The sequence below is a fragment of the Bos mutus genome, chromosome 17 (assembly GCF_027580195.1).
Source record: "Bos mutus isolate GX-2022 chromosome 17, NWIPB_WYAK_1.1, whole genome shotgun sequence".
Taxonomy (NCBI): Eukaryota; Metazoa; Chordata; class Mammalia; order Artiodactyla; family Bovidae; genus Bos; species Bos mutus.
Window position 1 is genome coordinate 32203468 of NC_091633.1, and position 27614 is coordinate 32231081.

The 27614-nt window shown below is 40.5% G+C and overlaps 1 protein-coding gene and 1 pseudogene across 10 annotated transcripts in view; both read left to right on the top strand.

Moving 5' to 3' along the window:
- RXFP1 (relaxin family peptide receptor 1) overlaps positions 1-27614 on the top strand; it is a 131924-nt gene that overhangs the window by 85723 nt on the left and 18587 nt on the right. For 4 of the 10 annotated variants that reach the window (XM_070386434.1, XM_070386436.1, XM_070386430.1 and 1 more), the window contains 4 exons: positions 14328-14399; positions 15466-15537; positions 23234-23305; positions 26911-26982. In XM_070386434.1, the coding sequence (XP_070242535.1) occupies positions 14328-14399; positions 15466-15537; positions 23234-23305; positions 26911-26982 (288 nt within the window). Of the gene's footprint in view, positions 1-14327; positions 14400-15387; positions 15418-15465; positions 15538-23233; positions 23306-26910; positions 26983-27614 lie in introns of all 10 variants that reach the window. The other 6 variants (XM_070386438.1, XM_070386435.1, XM_070386439.1 and 3 more) reach the window with 4 other exon arrangements.
- LOC138991509 (ribosomal oxygenase 2 pseudogene) lies at positions 8541-13201 on the top strand (annotated as a pseudogene).

Consider the following 27614-nt stretch of genomic DNA (forward strand, 5'->3'; position numbering starts at 1 on the left):
CCCATGTGCCACCCGGGGTTGGCCAAACCCAATAGCTCTTTCAAAGCAATTTTTAAAAACCTATAAACACCACAATAAAATATGTGAAATTCAAAAAGGAAGAAAAATAAGTAGTAAATAAGCACACGAACAGCTGGGGCAGTAGCCAAAGTTGAAATGATGATCCCAAGAGTAAAGTAAACTTTCATTTTTGGATGAGACTAAGCAAATTTATATATAGAGAAAAGAAGCTAATATAAAGAATCTGAAAATATAGAAACCAGTGAGGATGCATTATGGAGCAAGGTCCTGGAAGCCATGGAAAGGACAGGCTGTGATGTGACGTGATGTACAAACACAGGTACAGTAAAGATGAATGCACCCGCCCTGCTTCCATCAACACGGTGCAATTTCAAGATCATAATATGAAGTATAAATAAAATATACATATTATTTTTATATATTATATAATATATTGTAATATATAAAATATAATATAAATAAAAGATATATTATAGATATATAATAAAATATTATATATTATATATACTTGTTATATATTATAAATATATATAAAGAAAATAGTGTATATTACAATTCCATTCCAACAATGCTGTGCTGAAGGTATAGAAAGCCCCAAGACAATATTGCTCCCTCTTTTTTTTTTTTTTTTTTTTTTATTTTTTTTTAAAAAATCACATGCTCCCCATCCTGAACCCTCCTCCCTCCCAACCTCCCCATACCATCCCCCTGGGCCTTCCCAGCACACCAGCCCCAAGCATCCAGCATCGTGCACTGAACCTGGACTGGCATCTCGTTTCATACATGACATTTCACATGTTTCAATGACATTCTCCCAAATCTTCCCACCCTCTCCCACAGAGTCCATAAGACTGTTCTATACATCAGTGTCTCTTTTGCTGTCTCGTACACAGGGTTATCGTTACCATCTTTCTAAATTCCATATACATGCGTTAGTATACTGTATTTATGTTTTTCCTTCTGGCTTACTTCACTCTGTATAATAGTCTCCAGTTTCATCCACCTCATTAGAACTGATTCAAATGTATTCTTTTTAATGGCTGAGTAATACTCCATTGTGTATATGTACCACAGCTTTCTTATCCATTCATCTGCTGATGGACATCTAGGTTGCTTCCATGTCCTGGCTATTATAAACAGTGCTGCGATGAACATCGGGTACACGTGTCTCTTTCAGTTCTGGTTTCCTCAGTGTGTATGCCCAGCAGTGGGACTGCTGGATCATAAGGCAGTTCTATTTCCAGTTTTTTAAGGAATCTCCACACTGGTCTCCAAAGTGGCTGTAATAATTTGCATTCCCACCAACAGTGTAAGAGGGTCCCTTTTCTCCACACCCTCTCCAGCATTTATTATTTGTAGACTTTTGGATCGCAGCCATTCTGACTGGTGTGAAATGGTACCTCATAGTGGTTTTGATTTGCATTTCTCTGATAAAGAGTGATGTTGAACATCTTTTCAAGTGTTTGTTAGCCATCTGTATGTCTTCTTTGGAGAAATGTCTATTTAGATCTTTGGCCCATTTTTTGATTGGGTCATTTATTTTTCTGGAGTTGAGCTGTAGGAGTTGCTTGTATATTTTTGAGATTAGTTGTTTGTCGGTTTGCTTCATTTGCTATTATTTTCTCCCATTCTGAAGGCTGTCTTTTCACCTTGCTAATAGTTTCCTTTGATGTGCAGAAGCTTTTGAGTTTAATTAGGTCCCATTTGTTTATTTTTGCTTTTATTTCCAATATTCTGGGAGGTGGGTCATAGAGGATCCTGCTGTGATGTATGTCAGAGAGTGTTTTGCCTATGTTCTCCTCTAGGAGTTTTATAGTTTCTGGTCTTATGTTGAGATCTTTAATCCATTTTGAGTTTATTTTTGTATATGGTGTTAGAAAGTGTTCTAGTTTCATTCTTTTACAAGTGGTTGACCAGATTTCCCAGCACCACTTGTTAAAGAGATTGTCTTTAATCCACTGTATATTCTTGCCTCCTTTGTCGAAGATAAGGTGTCCATATGTGCGTGGATTTATCTCTGGGCTTTCTATTTTGTTCCATTGATCTATATTTCTGTCTTTGTGCCAGTACCATACTGTCTTGATAACTGTGGCTTTGTAGTAGAGCCTGAAGTCAGGTAGGTTGATTCCTCCAGTTCCATTTTTTCTTTCTCAAGATCGCTTTGGCTATTCGAGGTTTTTTGTATTTCCATACAAATTGTGAAATTATTTGTTCTAGCTCTGTGAAGAATACTGTTGGTAGCTTGATAGGGATTGCATTGAATCTATAAATTGCTTTGGGTAGTATACTCATTTTCACTATATTGATTCTTCCAATCCATGAACATGGTATATTTCTCCATCTATTAGTGTCCTCTTTGATTTCTTTCACCAGTGTTTTATAGTTTTCTATATATAGGTCTTTAGTTTTTCTTTAGGTAGATATATTCCTAAGTATTTTATTCTCTTCGTTGCAATGGTGAATGGAATTGTTTCCTTAATTTCTCTTTCTGTTTTCTCATTATTAGTGTATAGGAATGCAAGGGATTTCTGTGTGTTGATTTTATATCCTGCAACTTTACTATAATCATTGATTAGTTCTAGTAATTTTCTGGGTGGAGTCTTTAGGGTTTTCTATGTAGAGGATCATGTCATCTGCAAATAGTGAGAGTTTTACTTCTTCTTTTCCAATTTGGATTCCTTTTATTTCTTTTTCTGCTCTGATTGCTGTAGCCAAAACTTCCAAAACTATGTTGAATAGTAATGGTGAAAGTGGGCACCCTTGTTTTGTTCCTGACTTTAGAGGAAATGCTTTCAATTTTTCACCATTGAGGATAATGTTTGCTGTGGGTTTGTCATATATAGCTTTTATTATGTTGAGGTATGTTCCTTCTATTCCTGCTTTCTGGAGAGTTTTTATCATAAATGGGTGTTGAATTTTGTCAAAGGCTTTCTCTGCATCTATTGAGATAATCATATGGTTTTTGTTTTCAATTTGTTAATGTGGTGTATTACATTGATTGATTTGCGGATATTGAAGAATCCTTGCATCCCTGGGATAAAGCCCACTTGGTCATGGTGTATGATCTTTTAATGTGTTGTTGGATTCTGATTGCTAGAATTTTGTTTAGGATTTTTGCATCTATGTTCATCAGTGATATTGGCCTATAGTTTTCTTTTTGTGGCATCTTTGTCAGGTTTTGGTATTAGGGTGATGGTGGCCTTTTAAATTGCTGAGTATGGGGTGTCCTTTCTGTATTCTGGCAGTTTGTGGAGTTCTCTTTATTGTGGCTATTCCTCACTGTGTGTGGGTTTGTACAGGTGGCTTGTTTCCTGGTTAGGGAAGCTTGTGTCAGTGTTCTGATGGGTGGAACTGTATTTCTTCTCTTTGTTCAGTCGCGCTGTGGGGAGGGAGGGATGCTGCAAGCAAATAACACTGGCGTGCGCTCGCAGTGCCTCAGCCACACTGGGTCTGCCCCCGCTCACTGCGCGTGTAGCCTCCCTGCCCACACTGCTCAGGCTCTAGGTTGTTCCGCCGGGAACAATCCGAGGCTGGCCCTGGGTTGCATGTACCTCCCAGGTCCAAGCCGCTCAGGTTCAGGCACTCGGATAGTCCTCAGAGGCGCAGACTCAGTTGGGCCTGAGTATTGTGCTCTTCCCAGGTCCGAGCAGCTCAAGTGATGAGGTGTTTGGCGAGCGCCAATGCTGCGACTTATCGCCTCCCCGCCACTCGGTTATCTGGGCGCAAAACCGGCGCACCTTCTTAGGCAGATGTTAACCGTCCAGACCCCCAAGAAGTTTTAGTTAGCAAAGAAGCCTGCTTACAGTTTTATAGATAATGTCTCTCTGGGGCTGCGATTGCCCCCTTCCGGCTCTGGCTGCCTCACCGGGGGAAGGTCTGCAGCCGGCTATCTTTGTTCAATTCTTTGTTCCGTGCGCTGGCCTGGCGGTCTTAGGTTGGGGCTGGCTTTTGCGTAGTAGATATCCCACAGTCTGGTTTGTTAGCCCAAATTATTTCGCTCAGATAGTGCTCAGGGTATTCAGGCCAGATTCTTACTCTAGCGATGCAGCCAGCGCTGCGCCTCCCTGCCCAGCCCCGCTTGTTAATGGCGCCTGCAGGCGTCTGCGCTGCTTCTCCACTGGGGAGTTACCGTAGGACTCGCAATCTTGAGTTTTAATTGTTTATTTATTTTTTTCTTCCTGTTATGTTGCCCTCTGTGCTTCCAAAGCTCGGCACAGATTCGGCAGTGAGAAGGTTTCCTGGTGTTTGGAAACTTCTCTCTTTTTAAGACTCCCTTCCCGGGACGGAGCTCCGTCCCTCCCTCTTTTGTCTCTTTTTTTGTCTTTTTTATTTTTTCCTACCTCCTTTCAAAGAGTTGGATTGCTTTTCTGGGTGCCTGATGTCCTCTGCCGGCATTCAGAAGTTGTTTTGTGGAATTTACTCGACGTTTAAATGCTCTTTTGATGAATTTGTGGGGGAGAAAGTGTTCTCTCTGTCCTACTCCTCCGCCATCTTCTGAAGCTCAATCGCTCCCTCTCTACCAGTGAGAAAGAACTTTACAATCTACACAATCATAATTTTCTCAAGCCCATCAGAGAGCTACAGTCATAAGGCAAGCAAGTACACTGAATTCTAAGGCATGACCAGGAGAGATAGGACATCTACAGTATTTTGCCCTTAGCAGAGCACAAGGTGAAGAGTTGATGGTCATAAAGCAGGTACAAAGAAAACTGCTAAAACTGTAATAAACCTATAAAGGTTAAGTGTGGGATAGTGTAACCCTCTGGAATAGCTGTGAACCCCAGACTCTGGGGAGTCAGCTACTCCTAACAGGCTCTTTTCCTCTGGTCTCCACCAACTCACAGCAAGGCTAGGGGTGATTAAAGAAACTGGACAGTCTTCTTTGGTGGCCCACAGGCACAAACCCCTCCTTCTTCCTGAGACACTTCCTTCTTAGGAAGCAAAAGCTTTATGATACCAGTGTGTGTGTGTGTGTGCTCAGTCATGTCCAATTCTGCGACCCCATGGACTATAATCTGCCAGGCTCCTCTCTTCATGGAATTTCCCGGGCAAGAATACTAGACTGAGTTGCCATTTCTTCCTCCAGGGGATCTTCCAAAACCAGGGATCAAACCCGTAGTTCTTGCAGCTTCTGCATTGGCAGGCAAGTTCTTCACCACTGAGCCACCTGGGAACCCAAAAGGGTGGTAGAAGCCAAAGCTCTCTACTCCAGCAACATGGACAGATAAGCCTCTCCAGCCCAGGATCCTGTACTGTTACAAAGTGGGCTGGGGCTTCTGGGTCATGATTAACAGCAATGCTGAGAAAGTCCAGTCCTCAAAAAGAGCAAGAAGAATAATCCTTGTCACATTATAAAGCAATCAACAGAACCAGACCTAGAGATAACTCAGATGTTACAGCTACCAAACAAGGAAATTAAAATACTTACGATTGGGACCTCCCCAGCAGTACAGTGGTTGGAACTTCTCCTTTCAATAGAGGGGTACAGATTTGATTCCTGGTTGGGGAGTTTAGATCCAACATGCCTCATAGCACACACACACACAAAAAAAAACATAAAGCAGAAGCAGTGTTGTGATAAATTCCACAAAGACTTTAAAAATGGTCCATGTCAAAAAATCTTTCTTAAAAAACTTACCATTAATCAGTTAACTGATTTATTGGAAAAAGTAGGCAACATACATGCACATGTGTAAAATGTGTGCAAAAAAGACGGAAGCTTTAAAGAGAATCAAGGAATTACTTCAACAGGCTTAGCAGCAGGATGAACACAGCTGAGCAAAGAATCAATCACCTTGAAGATAGATCAATAGAAAGCTTTCATTTGAATCAAAAAAAAAAAAAAACATGAAATACAGAGCCAAGAATCCAAAGTTGCAGGATAATATAAAATTGGCTAAAACTGAATTAAAGGGTCACAGAAAAAGAAGAGAGGAAAAACAAGATGTCATCAACTTGGGTCTTCTCTCCAGACATATCAGTTCAGTTTAGTTCAGTCGCTCAGTCATGTCAGACTCTTTGCGACCCTATGAATCGCAGCACGCCAGGCCTCCCTGTCCATCACCAACTCCCGGAGTTTACTCAGCCTCACATCCATTGAGTCAGTGATGCCATCCAGCCATCTCATCCTCTGTCATCCCCTTCTCCTCCTGCCCCCAATCCCTCCCAGCATCAGAGTCTTTTCCAATGAGTCAACTCTTCACATGAGGTGGCCAAAGTATTGGAGTTTCAGCTTTATCATCAGTCCTTCCAAAGAAATCCCAGGGCTGATCTCCTTCAGAATGGACTGGTTGGATCTCCTTGCAGTCCAAGGGACTCTCAAGAGTCTTCTCCAACACCACAGTTCAAAAGCATCAATTCTTCGGCACTCAGCCTTCTTCACAGTCCAACTCTCACATCCATACATGACCACAGGAAAAACCATAGCCTTGACTAGACAGACCTTTGTTGGCTAAGTAATGTCTCTGCTTTAGAATATGCTATCTAGGTTGGTCATAACTTTCCTTCCAAGGAGTAAGTGTCTTTTAATTTCATGGCTGCGGTCACCATCTGCAGTGATTTTGGAGCCCCCCAAAATAAAGTCTGACACTGTTTCCACTGTTTCCCCGTCTACGTCCCATGAAGTGATGGGACCAGATGCCATGATCTTGGTTTTCTGAATGTTGAGCTTTAAGCCAATTTTTTCACTCTCCCCTTTCACTTTAATCAAGAGGCTTTTTAGTTCCTCTTCACTTTCTGCCATAAGGGTGGTGTCATCTGCATATCTGAGGTTATTGATATTTCTCCCAGCAATCTTGATTCCAGCTTGTGCTTCTTCCAACCCTGCGTTTCTCATGATGTACTCTGCATATAAGTTAAATAAACAGGGTGACAATATACAGCCTTGACGTACTCCTTTTCCTATTTGGAACAGTCTGTTGTTCCATGTCCAGTTCTAACTGTTGCTTCCTGACCTGCATACAGGTTTCTCAAGAGGCAGGTCAGGTGTTCTGGTATTCCCATCTCTTTCAGAATTTTCCACAGTTTCTTGTGATCCACACAGTCAAAGGCTTTGGCATAGTCAATAAAGCAGAAATAGATGTTTTTCTGGAACTCTCTTGCTTTTTCGATGCTCAAGGTCAATTTACTAACACCAGAGGTGGTCAAGGAAAGGACAGCATTTATCACAAGTATCAAGCAGTTCAAGCTCAAAAGACCCAAACTCCCTGATGTCTTTCAAGAAAGGGTTTTTAAAGGCAAGGTGAGGGATAATATTGCAGGGTGCATGGTCAACTGAGGTTCAGTTCTCTGATTGGTTGATGGTGAGGTAGCAAGGTGGTGAGGTAGCAAGAATCTCAATCATCAACCTTCTGGTTCCTGTCAGTCTAGCATCTACATGCCTGTGGTCAGCAGTTAACTTCCTCCACCTGGTGGGGGTGACACCTCCACCTGGTGGGGGTGCAAAACAACTCAAGGACATGGCTCAGGGTGTTATCTACAGCCCTTGAGGAGGAAATTAACATCCTTGACTTTGTTTTATGGCTAACAGTCTTGCTTGACTGTTTTCCTTTGTTTCTGCATTTTCTCATTTTCTCATTTCTGCATTTTGTTCCTTGGAATTCGAGAAAGAGGATAAAACTCTTCTAGAAACAAGAGGCAAGTCAGGAGACACAGGGTCCTGCTCAATTTTAAAGAAATATCTAAAGAGATAATGACCAAGAATTTTCTAAAATAACATAATGAACCCAAAAAATCTAAGAACCTCAGAGAAAAAAACAAATAGAAGTAGAAAGGGAAAAACTTGATAAATGATAATCAAGCTGCTGAAAACCAAAGATAAAGGAAAAGAGCTGTGGCAACCAGAGAAAAAAGATATTATAATACATGCTGCTAAATGAAGATAAGAAATGCAGCAGTGATTTTTTTAAAAGCTGGAGGGGCTGTGTTAACATTGGAGAAAAGGAGCCTTTTGAACAAAGACTATAACCAAGGATAAAGAGAGGTATCACATAATGATAAAGGGCTCAATTCAGGAAGAGGACACAATAACTTAAAAGGGAAGGCAGTTTCAAAATGAATAAAGTGAAACCATAAAACTACTAAGAAAAATAGCTAGGTGTCAAAAGATGTCATTTAAAACTAAGACATCTACCAGTATGTGGATATTTGATATTCCTAAGACGAACATTAATAAATAGCATATAATTGATCGAAATCCTATGGTGAGAGACAGATGGAAAGAAAGTCAGGAAGACAATATATACTAATTTAATCATTTCTAATAATAGGAAATTGTTAAGTACAAGTGTTACTCTCTAAGAAAAAGAAGATAGAGTATATTGGATAAAGTTATAAAGGTAACCAGTAGAATATACAAAGCTTTTTAAATATTAGAAGAAATTTAAGCCATTTGTTCAAAGGTTTTTTAGCCTATAAAAACAATATAGGGAGGCCGCTGGCAACAGGCTTGAGTCTGGTTTGCATTTCCTCACTGCCTCCTCTGGAGGACAGCGAGGCCAAGAAAGAGAAGCTTGCTGGGGATGAGAAGGAAGAGGGGGCCTGTTCCTAAGCAGGCAGGTGGAGGCAGCCGGTGGGCCTTCCCCTTTCAACTCTGACAGCCCCTGTGGCCTCTTTGAAAGTTTAATCTCGCCCATCAAGTCTGAGACTTTTTTCAAGGAATTCCGGGAGCAGAAACCCTTCTCATCCAGAGAGATGACCTTGAACTTCTTGTTCACGCTCTCAGATCTGAAGAGTACTATGGAGGATTCGAAAATATCTACAGGTGTGTCCATGGGAAGAAGAAGGTTTTAAATCAAGAGGGAAAAGTGCACTTTCTTCAGCTGAGAAAAGATTTTTATCAGAAAAGTGCAACAGTTCCATTTCACTAGCCTCGGAAAATTACGGATGAGCTCTGGAAGTTCTAGGAGAAGCTGGAGTGCTGCTTTGGCCCCAGTGTGTACATAACCCCCGCGGGAGATCCGGGCCTGCAGCCCCACTACGATGATGATGTCGAGGTTTACATCCTGCAGCTGGAGGGAAAGAAACACTGGCGCCTGTACTAACTCATGGTACCGCTCTCCGCCCCCGCCACTCGCCCCCCGCCCCACCCGCCGCCCCACCCACTCCTCCGCCGCCTCGCGGGCCGGAATGAAACGTGGGGCGCTAGCACAGGAGTTCACGCTGAAGCCGGCAGATCTGAGCTTTCGCAGAGGGACCATCCAGCAGGCGGACACTCCGGAGGGGCTGGCCAACTCCACGCACGTGACCATCCACACCTCCGGAGCAGTTCGTGGGGAGATTTCCTTTTGGACACCATTTTGGGGCTCGTGTTTGATACCACAAAGGCAGACGTTGAGCTCCGGGCTGGCATCCGCAGGTGGCTGCTCCCGCAGATGGAAACCACAGCTGTTGCAACAAGAAGATAAGGTGGCTTTCTGAGGATGCTTGCAGACCAGCTAGAGGGCATCAAAGAACTGCCTTCAGCAGACATGAGAAAGGATGTTGCCATGAATGGATTCTCTCCTTACTATATGGGAAGTTCGGCAGAGCTTTTCAACACCAGGTGGACAGTTACCAGGGCTGGACAACACAGTGAGACTGCAATTTAGAGACCACATTGTCCTCACCGTAGGACCCGATCAAGATCCATCTGATGAACCTGGAGAAAAGATGGTTTACTCTATCATTCCTGAAAGAATAGGTGAGAGACACACATGATGGGAAGTGAGGAAACAGTCTCATGGACTTCGCTTTCCTTTATCACATATGGTTGCACTGAAGCAAATTTGGAACAGTTCAGCTAGTTCTGTCAAGGTTAGCTTACTACAGATGAGGAAAAGCAGAAGCAAAACCTAGTATTATCCTTGCACAGAATGTTTAATCCAAGCAGTCTGGTCCTTTCACTGCTTTTTAATATTAATATGTATATATAAAATAGTAGACACTTGATTCTGCCAAGATTTGTGTGCTAAGGAGCCCCTGCTGCTTTGAGCCAAGGACATGATGAATGTAACTTTTCTTACCTGTGTATCTAATAAGATGAGATGTACCTTTTACAGGTGATCAGTTGGCCATATGTACTAATAGGTACAGAAAAGAAAGAATAGCAAATTACTAAATGTCCCAGAAGGTGACAAAAACCATACTTCAACAAGTTTATTTAATCCAGTGTGGTAGAAAACACACAGCTCCAATAACTGTATTATTTAAATTAAATATATATATATAAAATAATATTTTTAAATAGCAGGTGAAGGTCAGATATATTAGCCTTGTCAATGAACATAAGTGGCCTAAAATTACCTACTAAAAAGAAAAAGTATTTTCAGATTGGCTCACGAAGCAAAACCTAACATTATTTACAAAGTCAATGCAACTGTAACTAAGTGATTAAGAAAGATTAAAAATAAAAGACTGTTCCAAAGTACGCCACGTAAATGCAAACCAAAAAAAAACCAGACACTTTTTTTTTTCTAAATAGTAGAATTCTGGCCAATTTGGATTAAGCAGTACCAAGAAGGACATATAAATGCTGTAGTGTGGGACTTCGCTGATGGTCCAGTGGTTAAGAATCTCAATTCAGGGGACTCAGGTTTGGTCCCTGATCAGGGAACTAAGATCCCACGTGCTGTGGAACAACTAAGCCTGCACACCTCAGCCAGTCTGTGTACTACAAGGAAATATCTAGTATGATGCAATGAAGATCCCACGTGCCCCAACTAAGATCTACACAGCCAAAGAAATAACTATTTTTAAAATAATTTTAAAAAATGCAATTTCTAATATAAGATATTATATTAGGAGTATATATGCACTGAATAGATGCATCTAACCACCAAAACAAAAGAAAAATAAAATATATAATTGGTAAGAGATAAGAATCAGCCTGTTTGATTCTGTGAAAGATCAAGTAAAACCAAAAAGCAATAGGCAGAACTAAATAACACTGTTAATGAGTTAACTCTGATCAGCACCTATCAAACTGCCAAGTCCCTTCTCAACAACAGAACTGATTTGTTTGGGATGGCAGTGTACCCAGATGAAATATTACTTTCCCAGACTTCCCTGCTCCAGACAAAGTCACATGACTAGGCACTAATGAGGAGGAAGAAGTATCAGGTGGAACTTCTGGGAAATTCTCTTATAGAGAAACAGACAGACCCTTCCTTTCTCTTCTTATCCGGAAAAGATGGATATGACGGCTTGAGTTTTAGAATCTTCTTGGACTACGAAGACAAGGGCATATGAACAGTGGATATGAAAGATCTTAGGTCTCTAACAACCTGGTAAAATTACCGGTCTAGCCTTGGACTACATGACCCTAGACTTTTTTTTTTAATCCTTGTGATGTTATACTATCATAGTTGGTTCTCTGTTCTACATGCATGCCTGCAAGAGTACTTGTTCAGTCACTAAGTTGTATCCAACTCTTTGTAACCTCATGGGCTTCTCTGTCCATAGGATTTTCCAGGCAAGAATACTGGTTGGGAAGTTTTGCCATTTCCTTCTCCAGGGGATCTTCCCAACCCAGGGAATCTAACCTGGGTCTCCTCCATTGGCAGGCAGGTTCTTTACCACTGAGCCACCAGGGAAGCCCTCTGTTCTGTGTAACTGCACTTAATCCTAATAGATATAAACTTGAAAGTGAAAAAAGGCTGAAAAACATTCACCAAAATTGACCATATATTTTAAGACATGTTCAGTTGCTCAGTCGTGTCCAACTCTTTGCGACTCCATGGACTGCAACAGGCTAGGCTCCCCTTTCCTTCACTATCTCCTGGAGTTTGCAAATTCATAAACCAAACTCAGAAAACATAGGATTAGCCTAAAACAAGAGGAGGGTCATCACACACTGGGTGTAGGAGACCAGGTGCCCATTCAGGTAAATTACAGATGTTGGGCGGAAAGACAAAGGCTTTTCCTGCCTTCATTGCCTAGATTTTCTCTGTGAAAGAAAAGCCAGAAGTGTTTAAAAGGCAAGGAAGGAAGTAGAGGTAGAGGAGATTTGCATGTTTACGCCACTAGGGGATGAGAGAGGGAGCTGAGCAGGAAAGATTATTTTTGTTTTCTGTTATTGTACTTCAGGTCCAAAAACCAAATTTTCATTTTCAACTAGTCCTGCTATATATAAAGGAAAAATTACAGTGGTTAGATTCAGAGGCTCATTAAGTTGGAAAAGTGATCCAGGAATTAAGTAAGCAAAACACCCCCTCAAGTCACTTAGAGCTTGGGGCCCTGGCACAAGCAGCAGATTTGTATACCTGATCCCTGAGTATCAAGAACTAATACCTCTAATTTTAGGAAGAAAGCCAAAGCAAATTCACAAATAAAGACTGAAATAAATTCAACGTTGAATGTAACAATTTGATCAAAATTCCCTAGTTTATACCTCTTACTGACTTTTACAAATTAGTAAATTAATATGAATATTAAATGAAATATTTTTGCTACTTTAATAGAAAAAAAAAATTACAAGTGTAGCTAACAAGAAAAGAACATCAACTCTCCTAAAGATATTTTGTGAGGTTCAAGAGAGAGTCACCCCCTTGGTGGTAGATTCATAGTAATAGCAACAAAAACAGGAAAAAGAAATGAACAGTTTTTGTCACTGACAGCCTGTGTAATGGAAGGCCAAAGGGCTTGGCCAAACCTAATGACCCAATATATGTGTTTCATTTCCAACTTAATAAAATAATAGAATTTGTCTTTAAAAGGGTAATCTAGGATCAAAATTTAAGATTTTAATACAATATTCCATATAATACAGAAATCCTGTCTATAGAATTCTTATGGTATGCTACAGTGTATGCCCTTGCTAAATCACTACAGTAATAAAAAGCTTAGTCTCTGTACACCATGGGCTGTGAGCTTAAATTTGAAATGTTTTGTGTCCTTCAACCAGTAAATCTGATTTTGCAATCCAATGCCAAAGAGAAAAACCCTATGCCTGACTTCAAATATATCTCTCTGACTTGCTCTTCTCTGTGATAAATACACGCTTTCATCCCATTAACTTGATTTCTAGAACCCTTACATGCTGGCCTTCTAGATTTTTCAGATAGACTTTGATTTGTCTGCATCCATTTTTACTGTATCCCAGATACAGCCTCGCCAGCAGAATAAAGGCACGTCTATTAATGCTCATGATTTTAGTAGCTGTGTCACACTTCAGCTCATGTATTTTAGTCCCAATTATTCCTGAATGGCTCTACATAGTATGGTGATCAGTCAGCAAAGTGTTGGGGTAAAATAAATAGATTTAAGAGCCAGCATCTATTTCTGAAAGTGTATTCCTGAGCTCAGCTTACTCTGTTCCACAAAATTCCACCATAAGCCTTATGATAGATTAAAGACAATAGAAGAATACCTTCATGATAACTCTGAAGTAGAGATAATAAAACATCAACTATTTGACAAGTTTTGATGTACAGACCAGATTCCTGTTGGTAACCTAGTATCACACAGCAAGGGAGCTCAAATCAGGAGCTCAAATTGGGAGTGGACAGCCAAGGGCAGCTGTGGGTCTCCCTCTGCACTGGCCTATGTGGCCATACACTAAAACAAGAAAGGGCGTTCTCAGTGGTAAAAGGCTATTGAGAATTTTTTCTGGGGAGTGTTTAGGCAGAGGAAGTAGAGGTTAAACTTTATTTTGGCAGTGGCAACTTCTGCAACAATAGTAGGATCTTCTGAACAAATGGAGACACACCACTTAGAGTAGTCATGGGTACCTCTGGATCTCTGGACAGATGTTTAATATGGATCACCATTTGATATCTGTTTATATAGTTGGTGGGGCTTCCCTGGTGGCTCAGTGGTAAAGAATCCGCTTGCAATGCAGGAGCCTCAGGAGACACAGGTTCGATCCCTGGGTCGGGAAGATCCCCTGGAGGAGAGCATGACAACCACTTCAGTGTTGTTGCCTGGAGAATCCAATGAACAGAGGAGCCTGGCAGATACAGTCCATAGGGTGACAAAGAGTCAGACATGCCTGAAGCGACTTAGCACACATGCATGTAGTTGGAAGTGTTTCATGCGATTTTCTTCATTCTCTTCACATTAGTTGGGATAACATATATATCCATATGAATACCTGATACAGATGCCACTCAAAGCATTTTTACTATTAACAGAAAAAAGAAACATTTTATATAAATATATCATTTTAGCTATTAGGTAGCTGGCTACACTTACATTATATGAGAATTTATATGAAATAAACAGTATGTGGGGGAAAAGATATTTTATGAGAAAACTTAAATAATTCTTAACCAATTGATTTCTGTCTGTGATTAAAATTTAGCTTTGTCACTTTTATTTTTATATTTCAGGGATTTTGAAGGCAACCATATCCATAATTTAAGAAACTTGACTTTTATTTCCTGCAGGAATTTAACTGTTTTGTAAGTAATGTTTTGTCCTTTTGAAGTAATGTTTTATCTCTTTACAAACCAAATGAATCATTTATGTGAACAGGCTCTGGCATACACATGCATAGTAATTATAACAAATATTCCCTCTCAGTTTGAAGTTCTTTGAAATGGAAGCACATTGGCAAAATTACTGAAGTTCAAAGCAGGCGTAACCACAGATTCACAACATATCAGTACATGAATCATCACAGTGGTACTTGTACATGAGACCTACTTTTCTCAAACTTAAGTAATACCCGATTTAGTGGAAAAAAATTCTCATAAACCACCTAGAATCTGTCCTTGGATGGCAGTTTGAGAAATACCAAGATCAAGTCCTACTCTATGAGAATTATTACTGCAAAGGTTGTGGGGAAAGATTAATTATAATTTTTTTCAAAAGCTGCAGAATGTTCATATCTGTGAGGATACGACTATGACACCCACCAGAATAAACCTTAGAATGTTATCGAATATAATTTCTCCTATGCCACTCTGTCTTATTTTAAATCCATGTTGCTAGCTCATAACACCAGATCAGTGTAGAAATGAACTGTCAGGCCTTACAGTCTGCTTCAGCATCGCAAATCAGAGATCTTCTGAGTTGGTCCAGCTTAGAGTAGACATATTCCAGCACCTCCACTTTAAATCACAGCAACTACCCAATGTGCACGAGTACTATTGTGGTGTTGGGGCAGGGGTATATTTTGTTAGACAGACATGCCACAAAGACTGCACAGGCGACTCTAAGAGAGTTGTGCTGATACTCAGACTGTATTCTCAGAGATCGAGATTTTTCACTCTTATCGCTGTGGAGCTCTTCCCTAAAACACTTGAAAATGTCAACACTATTTTACTTTTATCATCACTAAAAGATTTGGGAAATTTAAGATTAAAATGAGCTTGGATAATTTGTCATACTATTTCAACATACCTTGATATGGAAATGCATTATACATAATTATCTTTGTTTTTGCAGGTTGTTAATCTCCTCTCCAATAACTCACCTGTAAGTTACCTCCAGAAGCTACAACATCTTTTTTCTTTTTACTTTCAGGGTAATGAGGAAAAACAAAATTAATCACCTTAGTGAAAATACATTTGCACCTCTCCAGAAACTAGATGAATTGTAAGTTTGATTACACATATATTTTATAAATTTGATTACACATATATTTTGTAAATTTGATTACACATATAGCACTACTTCTGTATACCCTGAGCCACAGGTATTTCAGGAATTCTGAAAGCTTAACAAATATGTGTTAAAGGAATCTGTAAAATAAATATGTGAGGAAACTGAAGTAAAGGAAACAGCTGTGGAGGCGAATAAAGCCAGGGGAAATTAACAAATAAGTTACATCCTACATCACTTTAATCCACTTCTAGAGACAGATAGCAAATTTATCTTTAAATTTTCTAGAAAGTGAGGATTCAGAGATCAGGAGATAAAAAGGCATCACTTTGCTGGTTCTGAAACCAAAGAACAATCTTGGATCTGTAAGATTAGATACTGCCATGGATAACAACATCCAAATCTGTAATAAAGGTCAAGAGAGCAGCTTGAAACAGCTATTTATAACGTCCCATTTTAAGATCAATGACACAGTTCCAAAGGACAGTAAAGCAAGTATCTGATGAATCAAAGCCTTGCAGTCAAGCCACAGAGTAGTTGATTCTCCAAATAAAATATACGTAAGACAATGGAGGAAACCCATGCTCTTCAGACAGTTTGTATTTCATTTTTTATGGCTTCATTTCTTCAATTGGAGTTTTGTTAAAGTCTGGACTAGCCACTAGTTTGATTTTGTGTTTTCTGAAAAGAATCTGGACTGTGAACAGAACTACATGTTTTGACAATTAGCTGGGCAGAACTTGGATTCATTAAAACTTTTCCATAAAAAATTAAAGAATATAACTAAAATTTTGCTCAGGACATCTTGCTGCTGCTAAGTCACTTCAGTCGTGTCCAACTCTGTGCGACCCTATAGACGGCAGCCCACTATGCTCCCCCGTCCCTGGGATTCTCCAGACAAGAACACTGGAGTGGGTTGCCATTTCCTTCTCACCTGCATACTAAGACAAATGGAGGAAACACACATGCCACAGGCAAAAACATCCCTCAGGAAACAATCCAGCATTCTGCTCCAAAACTTCAATAAACAAGCCATTGAAACCCCAACATTTTTTCCATAACCTTAGGTTTGAAACATTTTTTGGTAGACAGTACCAATCATTCACAAAACACACAAGAAAAATCTCAGTAAGTATCAGAACCAAACATCTGCTGTTATGACTCCTGGTGTCTGGCGAATGAACTATACCATCAGCACATAGGAAATTATTTTATTCTCAGCAGTGGGGAGCAGTGCATGCAGGTGACTCAAAAAGTAGTATCTAGCCATTAAAATACAAGTTAGTCAAGGGGTCCATACTTTTCCTTGTTTTATCATGCTTGCAACTCCAATTTGAATACCAGAAGGCAATTTCTCCAAATTCTAACTTGCACAGTGGCCCTAAGGTGTGGGTGCAAGAAAGAATAAAGTCAGGAGAAATTAACAAGTAAAATGCATCCTACACTGCTCTAACCCATTGCCAGAGAAGGACAGCAAATTTATCTTTAAGTTTTCTAGACAGTTAGGATTCAGAGACCAGGAGATAAAAGGACACCACTTTGTTGATTCTGAAACCAGTAGTGAACATGGGGCAGGACAGCTTAGTCCTCAGTCAGTGCTAATCCAGGTTCAGAGGTAAAAGAAAGAGCAACAAAAGGGCAGAGAGGGTCCCCACACCAAGAATTCAGTTCAGTTCAGTTCAGTTGCTCAGTCGTGTCCAACTCTTTGAGACCCCATGAATCGCAGCACGCCAGGCCTCCCTGTCCATCACCAACTCCCGGAGTTCACCCAGACTCATGTCCGTCGAATCCATCCAGCCATCTCATCCTCTGTCGTCCCCTTCTCCTCCTGCTCCCAATCCCTCCCACCATCAGAATCTTTTCCAATGAGTCAGCTCTTCACATGAGATGGCCAAAGTACTGGAGTTGCAGCTTTAGCATTATTCCTTCCAAAGAAATCCCAGGGCTGATCTCCTTCAGAATGGACTGGTTGGATCTCCTCGCAGTTCAAAGGACTCTCAAAGAGTCTTTTCCAACACCACAGTTCAAAAGCATCAATTCTTTGGCGCTCAGCCTTCTTCACAGTCCAACTCTCACATCCATACATGACCACTGGAAAAACCACAGCCTTGACTAGACGGACCTTAGTTGGCAAAGTAATGTATATGCTTTTGAATATGCTATCTAGGTTGGTCATAACTTTCCTTCCAAGGAGTAAGCGTCTCTTAATTTCATGGCTGCAGTCACCATCTGCAGTGATTTTGGAGCCCAGAAAAATAAAGTCTGACACTGTTTCCACTGTTTCCCCATCTATTTGCCAGGAAGTGATGCGACCAGATGCCATGATCTTCGTTTTCTGAATGTTGAGCTTTAAGCCAACCTTTTCACTCTCCTCTTTCACTTTCATCAAGAGGCTTTTGAGTTCCTCTTCACTTTCTGCCATAAGGGTGGTGTCATCTGCATATCTGAGGTTATTGATATTTCTCCTGGCAATCTTGATTCCAGCTTGTGCTTCTTCCAGCCCAGCATTTCTCATGATGTACTCTGCATATAAGTTAAATAAACAGGGTGACAATATACAGCCTTGACGAACTCCTTTTCCTATTTGGAACCAGTCTGTTGTTCCATGTCCAGGTCTAACTGTTGCTTCCTGACCTGCATACAAATTTCTCAAGAGGCAGATCAGGTGGTCTGGTATTCCCATCTCTTTCAGAATTTTCCAGTTTATTGTGATCCACACAGTCAAAGGCTTTGGCATCAAGAATTAGTCCTACCTAAATCCTGTCAAATCCCATGCCTGAAAAATCAGATTTACAAGGATGAAAATGGCATGTTTTCTAAGAGGTAATGGTTTTACATGAATGAAAGTGAAAGTGTTAGTTGCTCAGTCTTTTCTGACTCTTTGTGACCCCATGGACTGTAGCCCATCAGGCTCCTTTATCCATGGAATTCTCCAGGCAAGATTCCTGGCTGCTGCTGCTGCTGCTGCTAAGTCGCTTCAGTCATGTCTGACTCTGTGCGACCCCATAGATGGCAGCCTACCAGGCTCCTCCGTCCCTGGGATTCTCCAGGCAAGAACGCTGGAGTGGGTTGCCATTTCCTTCTCCAATGCATGAAAGTGAAAAGTGAAAGTGAAGTCGCTCAATCCTGGAGTGGGTTGCTATTCCCATATCCAGGAAATCTTCTGGACAAGGCGATCAAACCCATGTCTTCTGAATTGCAGGCAGGTTCTTTACCATCTGAGTCACCAGGGAGGTCCCTTAAATGGATGGGTCTAGACCTAAAATGAGTGACTCTCCCTTTGAAAGAAGGTTGGACTACATTCTGTGCCCCTCCTTGCTTGATCCCACTGACAGAATTAATAAGGGCAAAATTAGCAACAGTCAGATTCACTTCTCAGAGTAGAGGTTAAACAGTTCTGGTGAGACTTCTCTGATGGTCCAGTGGTTAAGACTCGGAGCCTCCATTGCAGGGGGTATGAGTTCCATCCCCGCTACTGCTGCTGCTAAGTCGCTTCAGTCATGTCCAACTCTGTGCGACCCCATAGACGGCAGCCCACCAGGCTCCCCCGTCCCTGGGATTCTCCAGGCAAGAACACTGGAGTGGGTTGCCGTTTCCTTCTCCAATGCATGAAAGTGAAAAGTGAAAGTGAAGTCGCTCAGTCATATCTGACTCTTCGTGACCCCATGGACTGCAGCCCACCAGGCTCCTCCATCCATGGGATTTTCCAGGCAAGAGTACTGGAGTGGGGTGCCATTGCCTTCTCCACTGCAGGGAGTATGAGTTCCATCCCCAGTCAGGAACTTAGATCCCATATGCCCCACTGTGTAGCCAAAAAAATTTTTTTTAATTTAAATAGTGGCGGAAACTTTGCTACATACTTGATTTATTATTACTTGTGCTTTTTTAGTTTTCTTTTAATAAGATTTATGTATTTGTTGACCCTGGTGGGTCTTTTTTGCTCCATGGGTTTTCTCAAGTTGTACAAGTGGGACCTGCTCTCTAGCTATGGTATTCGGGCTTCTCATCACTGCAGCTTCTCTTGTGGAGCACTGGCTCTTGGCATGTGGGCTTCAGTAGCTGCAGCACGTGGGCTCAGTAGTTGCGGCTCTTGGGCTCTAGAGCACAGGCTTCAGGAGTTGTGGTGCACAAGTTTAGCTGCTCCAAGGCATCTTCCTGGACCAGGGATCGAACTTCTGTCCCCTGCATTGCAAGGCGGGTTCTTAACCATGGAAACACCAGGGAAGCCCTAATTTGTGCTTTTAAAGCAACCATTCAAGGTGACAATGTGTTTCCTGAGCCCATTCAGAAATGGACCTCAAGTTTTCTAAAATTAAACTGAGAAAATGGTCTTTGTTCTTGTCACTTAGGATCTAAGCCAAATGGTCCCCATTACATTATTGATGATGAAAGAATTATTTGTCCGAATTTGCTTCAATAGCCAAAGCCAGCACTCTCACCAGAAATGGCTGAACATGGTAGTTCGAGATTTAACATTCTAGTGGACTCTTCTAAATCTGTTTTTCACATTGCCTCACTAGCATGATTGATATTTTACTTGGCTTCCCATACAAGGAACTGGAATCATCCTGCCCCTTTTACTTAAATATGAAAACAGATCTTCAATCTATTAATAGTCTGCCAGTACGGATGGAAAGAATAGCTAGTCCAAAACTAAGCTATATGCTGGGAAACCCAGATCTTGCCCTGAAAGAGCTCACACCCTTCAGAAGAGAAGGTAGGGACAGGAAAAGTTTTAATATGATGCTGTAAGTGCTGTACGTGAGAATGCCTGACTCTCCCAGTCATGAAGGAGTGACATGTGAAAAGAATCTTTTTTTAAAAGTATAGTTGGGCTTCCCAGGTGGTCCAGTGGTTAAGAATCCACCTGCCAATGCAGGGGATACAGGTTCAATCCCTGGTCCAGGAAGATCCCACATGCCGAGGAGAAACTACACCCACTGTCCACAACTGCTGAGCCAGTGCTCTAGAGCCCAGGAGCCACAGCTGGCACACCGAGAGCTCGCGCTCTGCAACGAGAGAAGCCACCGCAATGAGAAGCCCAAGCACTTCAACTAGAGACGCGCCCCCACCACCACCACAGCTAGGGAAAGCCTGTGCGCAGCAACGAAGACCCAGCACAGCCCCCAAAAAAAGGTATAGTTGATTTACAACGTTGTGTTAGTTTCAGGTGTACAGCAAAATGATTCGGTTTTGCATATCTATTCTTTTTCAGATTCTTCCCATTATAGGTTACTACAAGATATTGAGTACAGTTCCCTCTGCTATACAGTAATTCCTTGTTGTTGCTGTTGTTGTTGTTTTCTGAGCAGAATCTTGAAGGTGTTCACCTGAAGGACCAGAAGTAAAGATTTCTCCAGGTAGAAGGAAGCACCTATGCAAAAACCTGAAGTTAGAATACTGAGGTGCATTGAGGTCCTGGTGAAAGTCAATTTAACTGAGCAGAACCTGATAGGAAACTAAGCTGAAAGTACAAAATATTTAAAGACTTTTTTTCTATCACACTAAGCAATTTTGATTTTATCTCTTATGCAGCAATGAGCCATTGAAGAATTTTTAAAAGGGGATGAAATTTTTGAAAGATTCCTTTGGTTATCAAATCAGAGAATCTATCCACATAGACAATTCACCCAAAAATACGTACATAACAAAAACAGTCTCAAGAACCATATTACAATATGAAAATATAACATTTACAGCACAGACATTTATAATTTCGATTATATTAGTTACTTGTTTTTAGTTTTAAAACTCAATCTAAAACTGCCCTGCCCTTTCAAAGTCAATAATCTAACTTTTGATTTATAAGCACTCCAATTTATCATGGCATCTAGATCTACATCCTTACCTCTCCCTGTGGCAACTAATACTTTTGAGGATAGATAGGGAAAGTGGTTAGACTTTCTCTTAGTTTCTCGTGATGACATTGGAGAAATCAAGCCTATCTTGTTTAGAAGAATTCTAGGCCTTTCTCATGGGAGTTGCTACTGTAAAAGCTACCATAAGAGCTGGTACTGTCCAAAATCTTCTCACAGCTAAGCTACAAAGTCACATCACAGTGGGCAGCCCAACCTCTATACATATATGAAGTATCCTGCCCCAAGAGTAAATAAGACCTCGTTTATATCAGCTATCGAAGAAACTGGAACCTGAAATAATCCACTTCCAGTTAAAAACCATCAGATCAGATCAGATCAGATCAGTCGCTCAGTCATATCCAACTCTTTGCGACCCCATGGATTGCAGCACGCCAGGCCTCCATGTCCATTACCAACTCCCGGAGTTCACTCAGACTCACATCCATCGAGTCAGTGATGCCATCCAGCCATCTCATCCTCTGTCATCCCCTTTTCCTCCTGCCCCCAACCCCTCCCAGCATTAGAGTCTTTTCCAGTGGATCAACTCTTCACATGAGGTGGCCAAAGTACTGGAGTTGCAGCTTTAGCATCATTCCTTCCAAAGAAATCCCAGGGCTGATCTCCTTCAGAATGGACTGGTTGGATCTCCTTGTGGTCCAAGGGACTCTCAAGAGTCTTCTCCAACACCACAGTTCAAAAGCATCAATTCTTTGGTGCTCAGCCTTCTTCACAGTCCAACTCTCACATCCATACATGACCACTGGAAAAACCACAGCCTTGACTAGACGGACCTTAGTTGGCAAAGTAATGTATATGCTTTTGAATATGCTATCTAGGTTGGTCATAACTTTCCTTCCAAGGAGTAAGCGTCTCTTAATTTCATGGCTGCAGTCACCATCTGCAGTGATTTTGGAGCCCAGAAAAATAAAGTCTGACACTGTTTCCACTGTTTCCCCATCTATTTGCCAGGAAGTGATGGGACCGGATGCCATGATCTTTGTCTTCTGAATGTTGAGCTTTAAGCCAACTTTTCACTCTCCTCTTTCACTTTCATCAAGAGGCTTTTGAGTTCCTCTTCACTTTCTGCCATAAGGGTGGTGTCATCTGCATATCTGAGGTTATTGATATTTCTCCCGGCAATCCTGATTCCAGCTTGTGCTTCTTTCAGCCCAGCATTTCTCATGATGTACTCTACATATAAGTTAAATAAGCAGGGTGACAATATACATAATCAACTGAAACAATAGAAAAAATTAAGTCTCCAAACCATATTTCTACTTTAGCACAGAAGGAAGGAAAGAAGAATGGATGGGAGGGAAAGAGAGAGGTGGCAGAGGGGAAAAAGAGAAAAGAAGACAGCACAATATTAATTAAATTAGAAAACTGGATCTATTAGAACCAGATCAAATACCATCAAGCATTGTCTCTGAATGAGGAATAAAATGAGGAAATATTTTTATCTTTTACATTGCTTTCCCTTTTTAAAGTTTTGACTTCTGTTAATTTCCTGGTGGCTCAGTCAGTAGAGAATCAGCCTGCAGTGCAGGAGGCCTGGGTTTCATCCCTGGGTCTAGAAGATCCCCTGGAGAAGGAAATGGCAACCCACTTCAGCACTCTTGCCTGGAAAATCCCATGGACAGAGGAGCCTGGTGGGCTACAGCCCATGGCATCGCAAGAGTTGGACACAACTTAGCAACTAAACCACCACCACCAATTAATATAGCTCACTAATAACATTGTTTGAAAGTTGTATAATGGTTTTCTAATAAACCACAAAACTATGGATAAAGTCTTAAGAAAATAACATGACATGTTTACAATTATTTCCCTAGGGATTTAGGAAGCAATAAGATTGAAAATCTTTCTCCACACATCTTTAAGGATCTGAAGGAGCTCTCACAACTGTAAGATTGATATGAATTTTTATCTTTATTTTTAATTTGTTTCATTTTCTAAAGTTGCCATTAAAATACACATCAGTATGTGTGTTTACCATTTCAACCATTTTTAAGTGTACAGTTCAGTGGTATCAAGTTCATCCATGCTGTTGTGTAACGATCACCACCATCCATTTCTGGAACTTGTCCTGCTTTCCAAACTGAAGCTCCATACCTATTAAACACTAACTCCCCATCGACACCCCTCCCCAAGCAGCCTCCATCACTGTTTGGTCTCTATGAATTTGGCATCTCTAGGTACTTCATAGAGGTAGAACCATACATACCTTGTTCTTTTACAACTGGCTTATTTCACTTAGCCTAATGTCTTCAAGGAGAAGGCGATGGCACCCCACTTCAGTACTCTTGCCTGGAAAATCCCATGGATGGAGGAGCCTGGTGGGCTGCAGTCCATGGAGTCGCGAAGAGTTGGACACGACTGAGCGACTTCACTTTCACTTTCCACTTTCATGCATTGGAGAAGGAAATGGCAACCCACTCCAGTGTTCTTGCCTGGAGAATCCCAGGGATGGGGGAGCCTGGTGGGCTACCATCTATGGGGTCGAATAGAGTCGGACACGACTGAAGCGACTTAGCAGCAGCAGCAGCAGCAGCAATGTCTTCAAGTTTCATCCATGCTGTAGCATGTGTCAGAATTTCTGAACATTATCACCCGTGTTAGCGATCCATTGTGTGTAAGTACCACATTGCATTTATCCATTGTTCCATTGATGGACACTTGGGTTTTTCCACCTTTTAGCTGTTATGAATAGGGCTGCTATGAACATGGGTGTGTAAATATCTGTTAAAGAACTTGCTTTCAATTATTTGGCGTATATAGCCCCAGAAATAGTATTACTGGATCCTATGGTAACTCTATTTTTAATTTTTTGAGGAAACATCATACTCTTTTCTATAGTGGCTGCACTATTTTACATTCTAACTGCACAAAGATTCTAATTTCTCCACATTTTCAACAGCACTTATAATTTTGTATTTTTTAAATAATAGCCAACCTAATGGATGTGACATGGTATTTCATTGTGGCTTTGATTTGCATTTCTCTAATGATTAATGATGTTGGGCATCTTTTTATGTGCTTATCGGTCATTTGCACATCTTTGGAAAATGTCTATTCAGGTCCTTTACTCATTTTTAAATTGGGTTGTTTGATTTTTCATTATTAAGCTGTGTATGCATGCTGAGTCACTTCAGTCGTGTCCTACTCTTTGTGACCTTAAGGACTGCAGTGCACCAGGCCTGTCTGTCCATGGGATTCTCTAGGTAAGAACACTGGAGTGGGTTGCCATGCCCTCCAGGGATCTTCCTGACCCAGAGTTCAAACCTGCATCTCTATGTCTCCCTCATCGGCAGGTGGGTCCTTTACCTCTAGTGCCACCTGGGAACCCCTGTTAAGTTGTTAGATCATATATATTTTAGATAGTAAATAATTTCAGATATATGATTTACAAATACATTCTCCTATTCTGTAGGTTGTCTTTTCACTCTGCTTATAGTGTTTTCTGATGCATAAAAGTTTTAGATTTAGATGTAGTCCAATTCTTATATTTTTTTCTATTGTTACCTATGCTTTTGGTATCACATATACAAGAAATCACTGCCTAATCCAATGTCATGAAGTTTTTCTCTTATGATTTCTTCTAAGAGTTTTATAGTTTTAGCTTTTATATTTAGGACCTAGATCCATTTTGAGTGAATTTTGTACATTGTGGAAGCTAAGGGTCTAAGCTTTTTTTTTTTTTTTGGCATGTGGACATCTATCTGGCTTTCCCAGAACCATTTGTTGAGAAGTTTGTCCTTTCTCCATTGAAAGGTCTTGGCATGTGTTAAAAATTATTTGACCATACATACAAAAGTTTGTTCCTGGGCTCTCCATTCTATTCCATCATCCTATAAAACTGTCTTTATGCCAGCACCACACTATTACTGGTTATTGTAGCTTTGTAGTAAGTTTTGATTCAGAAAGTAAGACCTCCAACTTTGTCCTTCTTTTTCAAGGCTTATTCAGGTTCCCTTGAGATTCCAAACAAATTTTAAGATGGATCTTTCTATTTATTCAGAAAAACTGTCACTGGGATCTTGATAGACATTACACTGAATCTTTAGATTGCTTTGGGTAGTATTGCCATCTTAATGATTTTAAATCTTCCAGTCCCAAAACACAAAATGTCTTTCCATTTATCAGTGTCTAATTTCTTTCAACAATATTTTGTTTTCACAGTGCAAGCCTTTCACCTTTATTCAGTTTATTGGGGTTTTTTGGCTGCACTGGGTCTCCACTGCCACATGAGCTTTCTCTGATTATGGCAAGCGGAGGCTACTCTTCATTGCAGTATGGAGGCTTTCCATTTCGGTAGCTTCTCTTGTGGCTCAGGAGTTGTGGTGCATGGGCTTAGTTGTTCTGTAGCATGTGGGATCATCCTGAATCAGGAATCAAATCCATGTTGTCTACATTGGCAAACAGATTCCCAACCTCTGGACTACCAGGGAAGTCTCTATTCAGTTTATTCTTAAGTATTCTTCTGATGCTGTTGTAAATTACATTATTTTCTTAATTCTCTTTCTGGATTGCTCAGGGTTGATGTATAGAAATGCATTTGATTATTCATCATTGTCTGATTACTGTGCATTCATTTTGTATTTAGCAATTTAGTTGAATTTGTGTATTAGTTCCAACAGTTGTGTGTGTGTGAAATCATTAAGGTTTTATACACATAAAATGGGCTTCCCTGGTGCCTCAGATGATAAAGAGTCTGCCTGCAATGCAGAAGACCTGGGTTTTATTCCTGGATTGAAAAGATCCCCTGGAGAAGGAAGTGGCTACCCACTCCGGTATTCTTGCCTGGAGAATTCCACGGACAGAGGAGCCTGGCGGGCTACAATCCATGGGATCACAAAGAGTCTGACACCACTGAGCAACTAACACTTTCACTTTTCGCACATAAAACGTCATCTGTAAACAGATAATTTTACTTCTCACTTCTCAATTTGGATGCCTTTTATTTTATTTCTTGCCTCATCCCTCTGGATAGAACTTCTAGCACTATCTTCATCTCTTTGTTCCTAGCTGTAAAGCCATTTACTTTTCACTTCATGCCTCATAACTTACTAACACAATATGCCACTATTTGACATGATTTATTGTAAAAAGAATTCAATATGGTTTCATTCATTCAAATTTTGACTAAATGAGATTCTTTTTCTTTTATTTAAATCATACCTGATGATAGGCAAAATCTGAAGTGGTGTGCCTTCCTTTTGGGAAGTCTGCAGGTTCCCTGGTGGGACCGTCCTGGACCACCCCACCTTCATGATCATGTGGTCTTAGCTTTTCTCTGTCACTAAGATACTTACTTAGAGCCACGCATGGTTCTAAGAGTTCTATCTACATTAATCCATTTGATGTCTAATGAGCCCTATGGTACAAGTGCCGTTGATGTACTTTTTTGCTAATGTTTACAAGCAACCCTCAGTCAACAGGTATACTTCCTCTTTAATCAAATCCTTTCTAGAAATGACCAATTGCTGCTCTTTGTTTTGTTGTTAAACAGCAATCTTTCCTACAACCCAATCCAGACAATTCAAGCCAACCAATTTGATAATCTCATCAAACTCAAGTCTCTGTAAGTATATGCCTATGGGGATAGTATTATGATACATTTTTTACTTATGTACTAATAGCTAATAACTTCTATAAAATAAGATTAATAGAGTCTTGAATCAGAAGCTTTATTCCCAGGATGTTAGTTAAACTACAGAAACCATATGAGTACTTGCTAAGCTATAAACAAACAGATGGCTATTCGTTTAATCTTTCATATTTATGAGCTAAAAATTAGATAATAAGTAATCACTTTCTATGTTTCTATAATCACCAGGAGCTTATATTGGATTCTTTGTTTTGATCCTCTGAAGGCATCTATACATATTTATTCCTTCATTAACACTGGGGGTATCTAAGAGTTTATTATAACTATTGTTATCCCAAAGTAGAATGTTCTAGATTATATAAATCTTTACTTGCCACACACACGCACAAACACACACACATTATGTGTGGTGTTAAACCTGAAGTATGTTAGAACCTAAATTATGTTAGTTCTATGAATTGCCTTAAGAAAGTGTGCTTCAGTTCTTTTAAGTATTCCCTCAGTAAAATGTCATTGTATTAGAAAAAAATTATTTAAAAATTATTAGAAAAATTTCAAGAATGTAAAATGTTCCTCTCTGCAATTGCAATATCATCAAAAGGCAA